Here is a 12,429-nt window from a genome sequence, read left to right as displayed (position 1 = left end):
TTGGGAATGGGTCCTGCTGAAAAAAGAATATGCACAAATAAAAGAGCTAGACGTCAACCCCCCTTTCCAGGATAACTAGTAAGTTGTGCTTCTCTAATTCCAAAGTCTTTTACAGTTTTGTTCTGTACATTTAAAATGCTTTTAACTAAATATAACATGTTGTATCAATTCCTCTTGACTTGTCTAGGCAGAGTTCTGCATACGAAGTTCAACTTGACTTCACATGTTTCCCCAGCGTACTGATGTGGTTTGTTTGCCCCGGGAAACTTTAACGCTCCGCAGCGCCCGTTGTCTAGTGCTGCCGGCGACACAGTCGTCCCATCCAACCACGTGTAGTCTTTCCCTGCCTGTAGTCAAAACACCATGATCACAGATGACTGCAGTTTATGTTAGTAAGTAGAACTAAATGTTTTGTAGGGTATTCATGTTGTGGTGATGTTTTGTAGGTGGCATGCATGCCTTTCCATCCAGCCCTCTTGAGCCAAATTGGTCTGCTTCTCAACAGATCAAAGCTGAACACTCCAAGCAGCAATCAAGTGTAAAAACAGTATGTTGCCAACCAAAAATAATAGCCACATGTAAAAATGCTATGGACCTAGCTACATACTACATATGGAGGCTAAACAAATTTGGTTTCATCACTCACAGTCTGGCCATGGAAGCCTATCCACCACAGGAACCCTTTCCCCTTCTTCCACCTGGGGTCCAGACTCCTGATGGTCTTACTGACGAAGTTGATGACCTCAGGCTTGTCCACCACCAGTAGGTCCGCGCCGGGGCTGAAGGTCTGGCAGGCGTCTCGCGCCACGGCCCACGGCAGCTCACCGTACACGTAGAACAGGAAACACAGACCCTGGTGCTCCATCCAGCCTATGTCACACACACCTGGATTGACAGAGGATACCAAATGTCAGATTCGATCAGTCAACATGGCTGTTGTGTTTCAGATTGTAGTGATGGTTGAGAACATGGTTCTGGTATCAGTTCTATTCTAGCTCCAGTATACTTCTTGGATTGTTTCCCTTGCCAAATATAGTCTGGCAGTTTATAGAGAAACAATCTTGGCATTTGAATGTCACCTTTCTGATTGTCTCTGCCAGGTTACAAAGTCCTTGTAACAGCATGGTAATGTGTTGTAGAGGGTACATTCAGAAGTTCAATCCACGTCACAATTTGATTTGATTTCAAAACAATGCAGGAAATAACGTCCATACAGTGTGAATGCTATTCTGCAGAAAAGCATACACATACACCAGTCCTGTATAATGTTTTTAGAAGCCACAATCAGCCTTGCTGTCTTAAAGCCTGGTCACTGAAACAGATGCTTTTTAGTTTTAATTTGACTACCATTCTCACTGACACCAAATGGCAGGAAGTAGTCATTATTGGAAAGCAGACCAATAAGAAGGCTGAAGACCACTGCTGTTGATGCTCACAAGTTGTACCAAAGCATTGCCATTGTTTGTGTTTGAGCAGTTTCGGCACTAGTCTAAGAGAGCAAGGAACGAGGTCTTCACTCGTGGCTTGCCTGGTGAGAACTGATCTGGACAGACAGATGTCTATCCGCTTTATTGATACTAATCGGTTACAGATCAGGCTGGTGTCTGCCCGTGGATATCTTCCTGTCGTTATAATTACACAACATCTTGCACCGTCTAGATGTGATATCAGCACTTGTTTACTTACTGCAGTGAGGCGCCCACTCGTCACTCCCATCATCACAGTCCATAAGGCCGTCACAGGTGCGGAACCACGGGACAGACGAGTCTCGCTGTCTCCGCGCACAGCTAAACGGTCCTGTGGGACAAGCAGTCAGTACGGGTATAACAGGTCAGAACATACATGTAGCTGGAATAGACCCAGGTACATTCTGGTCAGTGGTATGTCTTGGATCATGGACTGTTCCTCTATAATGCAGCTTTGAAATGCTGAGATAGTACCAAAAATACCCTTCTCAAAACATACTATTTTTCATGAAATAACATTAAAACATGGTTGAGTTAATATACAGTTATAAAATGCAGAAATGTTTGTGGTGGTTTTACGTTCGCAGTTTTCGCAGTGAACTCTTTACCGCAAATGTAAAACCACCGCAAAAAGCCATTTCATTGTGTGACTGAAGCACTGCTGTTGTTTCAAACGCTAACTCAAAACCACCGCGAACACTCCATTTTCTCCCTACTGCGAAATTAAATCCCTGCAAACAATTCTGCCTTTGAGTACTTCATATTTTCCTCCATGCATTCAAGTGCTAAGACTTGAAGTAAAACAAAATTCATCTTCATTTGAGAAGACCTGATGAGTTGAGTTCTTTCCAGCGTTGTAAAAACGTGTCCAGGAGACTTACTGCACATAGCTGGGTCCTCATCACTCCCATCCGGACACTGAGCGACACCGTCACACTTCCAGTACCGCGGAACCAGCCGGCTGCCATCCGCACACTGGAACGGTGCTGCCAGGTTTGGGGAGAGAAAAAAAACGTAAATCTATGATAACATTTTGATTGCAAAGAAAAAACAGGACGTCTTTTCAGGTGGAAACATTCTGATCTACCTGTGACGATGTTGTAGCTGTAGGATCAGAAACAATTAGTAATACCTATTAATTAATCGATTGACTCGTGCACATGATGATACAAAATGAATTGATTTCTCTGCTCTTTCAAAGGTACTTCAAGCTTTGATAACTGTTCGTTAACAGTATTGAGTAATGCAGTGCCACATATTTTCCTTTACTCTTTGATAAAGATGAAGCTTATATTGTAATGTCGTGGTGGCAGATATGATCATCCTAAATCTAGAAAAGCTTAAAAAGTGAGTATTTTATTTGAAAAAATATCAACTGTTCATTACACCTTTTAACAAATCATCAAACAAATTAACATAACATTAAACTTTTTTAATGCACTTTCTCCCCTGAAAATACCTGTACTGAGCTTTCAATGGAATATTACCTTACACTCCTAGAATGGTTTACAAAACAATTGTTAAGTGCTACAGACTGAGATTGGAAATTCTCCACAAGTTCTGAAGAGAACTCCATTTCTTGTCTACTCACAGATAATACAGCACAAAAGTAGGATAATCGCAACACCATCCAACTACACCAAGAGATGATGACCACCAATGGAGAAGGGAGGAAGGGGAACATCTGGGATAGATTAGGGAAGGAACTCAGGGAAGGGGAGGATCACTAACGCTGTGATCCAACAGGAGATGGTATGACATTGCTTACCACATCTGTCAGGATCCTCATCTTTCCCATCACTGCAGTGGACTCTGTTGTCACAGTCCTGCGCATTCCGGATGGGCTTCAACACTGACCAACAGGCTAGAGGAGGGCCTGTACAATAGGATATTACAAAAATATTATCATATTGCATTTTTATAGTCTTCACTGATAGTAACTGTTAGTGATGAAAGAAGTGTGGGCTCGAATAAAGTTCTAAACGGGAACTATACGCGGCTACAGCCTCTTTTCTGAAGATGTGGTGTGAGTGTGTACGGTTGGCTTGAGGTTGCCCACTACTACTGCCTGTTAGTGATGAAAGAAGAATATAAAAATGCCTGTCTTTGTAGCTGGTTAAGTTATATTTACGGACATACCTTACGAGATATTTGAAGCAAAATATTTTTTTTTTTTTCTTTTTTTAATTCTCTTCTACTGCTTGGGACCATATAATATTTGATCTCATCCATAGTAAGTTAATTTGCTTCATTATCTATTTCTAAAAGCCGACCAGTACTATAATGTAGTCTGAGAGTTAGTAAGAGAAAATGTTCTGCCATCTTTGATTGAGACTCTTTGTACAACTTCTTCACATTTGGAAGGCATTTACATATGTAGTTCTGGATCCATAGAATAAGGCTCTACCATTGCAAGCATTAAAGGTGTAACTGCTAGACAGACCGTGCTTAACATTTAGTCTTACTTGTAACTTGTTACTTGTATGATAGCTAATGGAGGAAATAAAGTATCCAAAGTAAGTATCCAAAGTCTCAGGTTATATAATGGGATAGTCAATGATACTTTTCCATTGATATTTTTGACTTGTACAACCCAATGATTGCCTTACACAACATCTCCTGTTCATCGCTGCCATCAGGACAGTCAGGTGTTGCATCACAGACCTGGTACACCGGAATAACCGCACCTGTCCTGTCAGCATCTGCACAGGGGTACTGTCCCGGTCCTCCATACAGTATGTACCCTCCTGGGAGTAATACAATGTGTTGAAATATGTTTTTAAGGCCTCACTAAATTGATTGGTTGATTCTCGGATTCTTTTAGAAAAACATTGGAGCGACAGGGCGAAAAAAAATACAAACCTTTTTTTTTTCAAATAGTAGATAAGGTGAAGATAAGGGTTTACATAACATAAAGAATAAGAGGATTATTCAAGTTTCAGCTTTGTATGGCTCATTCAACATTTTATGCATCTAGTACACTATAGTTTCATTTCATTCATCTATTTTGGTGGTTATTGAGTTTTACAACTGAACAAATAGTAAAATCGTGAGTAAAAATTTGTGAATGGGAATAGCAACCCAATTTTTTTTCAAAATGGGAAAAAAACGAGAAGTGATTTCCAGAAGCAGCAAAAAAATTGGTGTGGCCTATTAGATCAATGGAAAAAATTCAATCTAGGTTCTAAATGGGTTCAAACAATAAGTTGTACATGTAATTGCATGACTTTTGTGAGATAAATGTCATTAAACTATTATGTCCCAGACAGTCCCACCTACTTTCTGTAAATACTGGTTGTGTGGAGGGTGCCAGAGTTGACAGTTCGAAGACCGCTACAGTAGGGCTGACATGTTGTAGGGTTGTGGTTACACCAGTACTACTGCTGGTGGGTGGGGAGGTTGGCGCTGGTTTGCCTAATGACTGTGTCGAACTGGTTGTGTCTGATTGAGTTGTCCCTTCTGCAACACTGGTTGGCTGAGCTGTGCTATCCGCAGTGATGTGATTGGTTGGAGATGTTGAGGGGTCAGGAGATGGACCTGTAACGTTATCAGAGACATCAGATGAAGAGTAAACTGTGCGTGCCACAATGTTTGTCTTGGCTTGTCCCTCTAACTACAGTTCGCGGTGGTTTTAAGTTTGCGTTTGAATCAATAGTGGCGCTAGTCATAGGTGGGCAAAAAGTTTCGCGGCGGTTTCAAGTTCGCGATGAAGAGTTCACCGCGAAAACCGCGAACATAAAACCACCGCAAACATTTCTGCTTTTACAGTAAACACACAATACGATGACATCATTGTGGATACTCAGAAGGATAATGCCATACAGAAACATTGACTTTCTGCAAACTTAGTACACATTGGTATTCCAAGTAAAACTGATGGACAATGGAGAACCTTCAACCAAACCTCCTTGCTTCAACAAAGAATGATGATGTTAGGAGAGATAACTAGAAGCACATGTGCACTGGGCCTCTCCCTGCCATGCTTTAATTCCTTAGATAAACAGAGGTGGTCCACAAACAGCCTGTGTTAGTTCTAGCTGCTGGTCACTATTATCAGCTGCCAGTTAAAACCTAGTGATTTATGGCCATTTAAACCACTGGGAAGTAAGCCTGTTTTCATTGTCTTCTAATAGTAAACAGGGGTGTGGGGGTCTTACAAGGATTAGTGGGCTAATCTAGTGTGTGATTGAAACAGATTAAATTTGGCATAGCCTGCTGGGCAGTGGTTAAAATTTAAGTTAGTTAAAATCCTTCTGACACCTTTTGGTGTATATGACAGTGCCATCTCCATTTCTACAGCCTTTGGACCACAAAGTTGGGCAATCCCTCACAGCAGGGGGCTAGTCTACTGTTATTTGGACACACCCTAACCCTGTTGGAACATAGAGGGGATATATAAGGCTGTTCCCCACTCTGGCACTGAGCTATGACCAACAACTGTGGGGATGGTTACTGTGGAAGAGGAAATATTTGCACTGGTTTTATATTTGTGGTTTGTGCTGTGAAACTTACGAATCAGAGTGAAAATTTGTGTTCTGTCTTCTATCCGCCTTTAGCCTCCGTTGCAGGCCTTACCAGTAACGATTTCTTTTTTTTTGGGGGGGGGGGGCAATGGTTTGCCCAATCTATACTAATACATAAGAAATTAGGATGCATCCCCCGTATCTGCTTGGGGATCATGGTAATTGCTGGGCCCCGTATCTGCTTGGGATCGTGGTAATCGCTGTTGTACAAAAATCGCTAGTGGGAAGGCCTGCAACAGAGGCTATATCCGCCTAACGTTACCCCCGTTTCAACTGCAAACTTTAAGCACCTCAAAGAACACCCCATTTTCTCCTGCAGAATCAAATCTATGTTAACGTTTCCCCTTTTGCATTATTTCCTCTGGTTGAAGTATTATTCACTGTCAAAAGCTGGCAACTGCAGTATGTAAAAAGAGCTATCTACTACTTAAAAAAACATGACCATTAAGCATGTCCAGAACACGAGATATCAAAACCGGAAGTTCCACTGCAGTACCATAACAAGCTGCTCATCATCATCATGTCGGGCAGCTTGCCCAGACTAAGGCTACTCTCTCCCTCTAGATGACACAAGTTGCCATTAGGTGCTCTAGGTGGGCCCAAAATCTAACCATTTTGAGGTCTCACCAAGACCTAACTGTTACTCATATCAAATATCAAAACAGTCCACTCAGTCATTCTTGAGTTATTGTGATGACACTCACGAATGCTGACGAGAACATAATCTTCTCTGCGAAGGTTAAATTACACCCAAAAGGACATCATCATAAAGCCTTACCTGTTCCTGACTCCTCCGGCCTGAGATTGTGCTGCTCTGTCGTCCCTGGCTTCTGCTGCTTGGGAGGCAAGTCTTCGCGTATCCCATCACCCTCTTCTTCAACCTGATCAGAGGACCCAGTGGGTACTAAAGTAGTATAGAAAGATAAGAATCACTATCACCATGGAGGAGGTGACCTTAATGCTTTGACTCTCTGAAATAACCATGTTATCATCACTTATCACTCCTAAGATTTTATCTCACCATGTTTGTATCTATCTAAAACCAGACTTAATATGGAATGATAGTTGAACACTTGCTACTTCTAACCCTTGTCCTTGCAGGAAGCCTATATAAAGGCTCTCTCTATATATACAGTGGCAGAGCTGCCTGTGGGTCCTGTATGTGTATGGGTTGAGGGCATTTTTCAGCTGAACGCATCACACCGCAGCAAAACGAACCGAATGCGGAAGTAACAAAGCCACCGCAGCGCAGAAAAAGTCATGGGAAAATGACCTGATTAAGAAATCAAATTAATGAAATAAATTGTGTAAAAAACGTCTGCAGGACAAGGGTGAGAAGTCCTGCAATGCTGAGAGTAACATCAACTCTCATAATCGCATCATTCCACTGGGTACCCTAAAACGACACATTTAAAAACACTCTTCTTAAGACTGTCTTGAACACCTGGATATTTCAAGTGTGCATACCTCGAGATCACTGATGCTGCATGAGTAGATCTCTTTAAATTCATAATTTATTTTTTAATGTAGCGGTCTTGCACTCCGTGGAACTATAAGTTGATGCTACAGTCATGTAAAAACCCAAAGGGGCGAGTACGCCGCTCCCGGGATAAGAACCCGCGCCAATCCCGATCCGCACGGCTTGGGAAATCAACGCGCTAACCACTATATAGCTAGGCTAAAAGGTCCGGACCAGTTAGACTGGTCAGTTAGTGGAGGTTGATCCCCACTGTTACAGTCATACCAGAGAAGTTGAGTGCCAGGGCCAGTGTAATGGCCAACACAAAGGCCACCACTCCCACCACAACAGCTCGCCACGACCACCGCTCCCTGCTTTCTGAGACATCCGACTCCTGCAGGAAAGAAGCAAGCAATCAAAATGAACTTCCTCAAAAAAGAAAACTTGCTGACAATTTCTAACCAAAGGGTATGGCTAATTTTGAACATGATTCAAAACTTTGACTTAGTGCATTTGCCTAATTTCTTACATATGCAGATTACCATAAAGTTAACATAATGACACACTTATCAGGTTACAGTAGCCTCTACCAGGCCTTCTTATGGGGATAAGAGATCGTAAAATTTGGCAAAAGGGGAAAAATTGGCCGGGAGAGTCAGTCCACGGGAAGGTTAACATTTCAAATGAAACCCTCTGGTGGCCAAACTTCCCTGGCAAATATTTTTACCCTATAGCCGGCGTAGTTAGTCTGGTAGAGACTTAGTTTTGAGCCCTTTTTTTACATTATTGTAGTACATGTAGTAGTATTATCATACAAGATGGTACAATGACTAATGTCAATTTTATTAAGGCCAGTACCAATATTTGACATACATTCAAACCTAGCAATGGTGACCTCTAAAGGGGCATGAAGAAAATGTTCAATGTAGACAGGTGGTCACTGTGAAGAGAATTTTCAATGCTTTGGTCTATAGATGAAAACTGTGGAATGGACCACCAGCCTGAGGTCTCTAGCAGAGATGGGGATTAACGATTACTACACCTGTCAATCAAACATTTTGTCTCCTGCTGGAGTGACATTTGCAGCGTGACCCTATGTTAGAAAATGGTACTGTAAATAAATAATAACTTTGCATGGTTTTTATTTCGCGGTAGGGAGAAAATTGAAATGTTTGCGGTGGTTTTAAGTTCGCGTTTGAAAAAATAGTAGCGCTAAAGTCAAAAAGTTTCTCGGTCCTTTTAAGTTCGCGCTGAAGAGTTCAGCGCAAAAATCACAACATAAAACCACCGCAAACATTTCTGCATTCACAGTAATTCCCTGATAAATGGAGATTATAGATGCTTGAGTAATTTTTTTGTAGTGAATATGAATTTACAGCGTGTGTGTATTTTGTTTTGGAGCCAACCTTGGAACACCGGGCAGTGGGAACGGCAACAAACTTCCACCCACACCAAGACAAACAAACAAACCACCCAAAAGCAATGCCTCCGCGTTGTCACGGAGGTAAAAAACTGTCAAGTATAACTGGTGTACCCCCCCCCCCCCTCTCACTGGACCCGCGGCACGCTGGCGGCATCGCTGCGTCCTATTAAATCTGGATTTGTTACCTTGACTTTATACTCGAAACATCATTCAAAAGTACAAGTATGAACAAAAAGACATCAAAAACAAAGCTTGAAAAGATTCGTTTTTTGTCGATGAAATTCGTTGAGTGCTTTGTCAATTCGATTGGCCACAGCGACGCCGCCAGCATGCCGCGGGTCCAGTGAGAGAGGGGTTAAAAGTACCTGTCCAAGATGTACAGATCGCGTTGACTGATGACTGACTCCGGACAGTGTACGGTACAGACTCCCTGTCGTCACGTACCGGTACACCTGTTCCACCTCCAGGTAACTCTCCTCTTCCTTTGTAGTCACACAGCCGGGCAAGTCCGACGGTCTGTCCACGGCGTGGGGAGGGGGTTTCTTCTCCATCACTAGAAATCTAAATATCATCAAGAAATCAAAGATGTCGCTATATACTCTGTAAGCAGAGGTTCGGCTCCGGATGGTTTTTGTCGTCTTTTCTTGCGTTTTTGTCGGGCCTTTTTTCTATTTTGTCAGGGTTTCTTTTTGTATGATGGTCAAAACAAAAAGAAACCCTGACAAAATAGAATGGTCGATGCATGAAAACGCCTGAAAAGACGTCAAAACCATCCGAAGCCGAACTTTGCTTCGAGACTATTTAGAGTGTTTTCTTCCTCACTGTGAAGTTGTCGCTAATTCTGTCTAGTAGTAGTATGTATTTTTCCAACTTTGGACCCGGGTGAAGCTAACCTTCCCATCCTGCTCGTCTCCGGTTACAACGTCTCACATCCTGTCACTCAACATTATTCAATTAGCTACGGACACACACCAGGACAAACAAACAAACAAACAAACAGACACAGACTGAAAAAGATGGCTGGTTTTCCCGTAGGTAAGTAAACCTTACAACTCAGCTGGTCAAAATATAAAATCCTTCCAACGCCTTTCGGTGCCTAGGGAGGTACCATTTACGTTTATTTTGATTTTCAAGCAGATGATTTGGAGGCAAAATCGTTACGCTTTGATTTCCTTGCTACCCGTTTCTACCACAAATACTAGTATGGCGTTTTTGAGAAGACATTGGTCGGTAAGAATCATGTTTGAGGAAAAAAAAGTAAACAAATTGTCCACAAGGAGATCGGAAATTTGCCTAGTAAAGTTGGCAGAAAGTGCATAACGACTTAAGAAAGCAAATGACAGAAAACGTTCACGTCACAAATTAGAAATTGCATCAACACATTGAAACGCGCACCCTTCTCCCACGTCCACTGCAAATGGGCCTAATCTAACTTGATGTGTAATCGCTTCACAAAAACAAAAGAAAGGATACATCATGTTTCACTTGAAAATGCCCACAGTGTGCATTTCGCACCGACCAAGATTCAATATTTAAAGGTTGTGCACTGTGCAGTCTGAAATTACTACTGCCACATCATTGTTGAGGTCACCAAACAGGAATATCGTTTGTTGTACACTATCTGCTATAAACTGACAAACGTTGTTCAATTTTGTAAAGGGATCCCCGTGAGGTATCTATAACAAAGAATATGTGGACTGGCAAACGGATGACCTGTCCGCATAAGTCATCATCCCCCGGGCATCACTGCAACAAAGAACAGGACCGGTGCCCTTATGTTGACCGTGAACTAGTCACGACAGTCGACTGGACAATTGCAAACTGCAAAGTCAAACACGTATATCTACAGCCAAGGAGGTTTTATAAGACCGATGAAACTAAACTGTCTGGCGTATGCGTGCAGTGCTGGCGTTTAATCATGTCACGGGCTAATCTCTAACAGTATGCTCCATTACAGCTATAATCCTTCTTCTATATCATATACAAACATCAGCAGACGTCAAAAGAATGCTCAGAAAGAAACATCGGAAAGTGACTCTACCGTAAACCACGTACACTTTCAGCGTTAGTACCTCTCTCGTTACACTATCTAATTTGTTTCACAGAATGTAGAATAGTAAAGTACAAACCTGTGACTCCAATTCAGTGTTTATTCAAATGCCACGCACAGAATTATGAAGAAGCCAGCCGAGAATGTCATCTGGGTGAGCTAATATTTCCGTGAGCAATCCATGTAGGCGTGGCGACAGATGGTCGACTGAAACAGGTTCGAGGACTCACGCATTTTTACAGGATTCGTATGTCCAAAAAACTGACAGAATTTCGACACCCTCCTCTCATGATTCTAACACCTCGCGAACGGCCAGTCAGTCCCGTGACGAAACCCAGCAGAAAAAAAGAAGCCACCACATGCAACAGATTCAGTCCTCGCAGTCATGGTGATTCAACCGCATCACATTCACCGCCGACACAAAGACTCTTTTTGTCTTCACTGAAGCTGATGTGATTCTATTCTTTCCCACCGCACACTGGACCCGACTCCTGGCACTTTCAGCCCTCTCTCTGTATTGGCAGGAATCAAAAGATTAGGAGTATTAGGCGTTTTTGACTGACAGCGCTCAAGCCGGTACGGTGGCAACGATTTCAGCTCACGTACACACTTTGCTATTTTTGTAAAGTTTGCTCAAAGATAATGAAGTTTGCTGTTGAATTCTCAGTATGCGTAAAGGCTCGACACAGTCAACATGGGTATGTACGACCGATGTTGGTGGAAATGACGCGGCTGTTGGTAACACCAAAGTTTTGGTGGCGACAAAATGGCATCCGACTGACTTTTGGGACCTGCAAAAGCGCCACAGAGGCTCCCAGCGGGACTCGAATCCTCCCGCCAAGAAGACCAAGCGGACGCGATTGTTAGGAAAAGGTCAGACTGCATTGTTATCGGCAGTTTGTGAAAATTGGTGCTTACGCCTTGTAGCCGGCCGTGACAGGAACGCGGTCCATTCTCTTCAACGCGAAACCGGATCACATTCATCACACAGCTATAGTATATTACAAGTTATCCCTAACGTTAGCATCTGGGTCGTCTCGTATCTTAGTTAGACGTCTGGTTTGGATCAAATTGGCCCCCGCGGGACGCTCCTAATCTCCAAGCAGATGCAACGGTTGCAAAGACCGTATCCAGAGGCAGTTTTTTATTGCAACCGGTTGCAATAAAAAAATTCTCTGCCAGTTGGATGCGGTCTTTGCAACCGTTGGATCTGCTTGGAGATTAGGACGCTCCCTCACAGTCGGACAATATTTTTTTTAGTCTCAAAGTCGAACCAGCAACGAGCGCTAGAGGGCAAACAAGTGGCTCTCGTCATCTCCGCATGAAAGAAACGACTGTCACGAACGCAACAATCACTCACGCAGCCGCTGCCTAGCCTCCTTTGCATAGCCTCCGTTGCAGGCTTTCCCACGGCGATTTTTCAACTTATCGGGGCCAGGTTCTTTGGCTGGGGGGCCGTATCCGCTTCTGCCTGTTAATCCGCAGTGTGTTACTGTGAATCTGGCCTC

At 42.9% G+C, this 12,429-nt stretch overlaps 1 protein-coding gene across 1 annotated transcript; it reads right to left on the bottom strand.

The window, feature by feature from the left end:
- Nucleotides 1–26: 26 nt before the first annotated feature.
- LOC136440069 (uncharacterized) lies at nt 27–11,618 on the bottom strand. Its single transcript, XM_066435850.1, has 11 exons — nt 11,001–11,618; nt 9,237–9,432; nt 7,734–7,842; nt 6,768–6,893; nt 4,746–5,003; nt 4,076–4,213; nt 3,235–3,342; nt 2,348–2,452; nt 1,687–1,797; nt 647–885; nt 27–347 (listed from the first exon to the last, which is right to left on the bottom strand). The coding sequence occupies exons 2-11, from the start codon at nt 9,420–9,422 to the stop codon at nt 165–167; spliced, it is 1,563 nt and encodes a 520-aa protein (XP_066291947.1). The 5' UTR covers nt 9,423–9,432; nt 11,001–11,618; the 3' UTR covers nt 27–164.
- Nucleotides 11,619–12,429: the final 811 nt, after the last annotated feature.

The sequence above is a fragment of the Branchiostoma lanceolatum genome, chromosome 8 (assembly GCF_035083965.1).
Source record: "Branchiostoma lanceolatum isolate klBraLanc5 chromosome 8, klBraLanc5.hap2, whole genome shotgun sequence".
Classification (NCBI taxonomy): Eukaryota; Metazoa; Chordata; class Leptocardii; order Amphioxiformes; family Branchiostomatidae; genus Branchiostoma; species Branchiostoma lanceolatum.
Note: the sequence above shows the minus strand (reverse complement) of the source record. Positions and strands in the feature narration are given on the sequence as shown.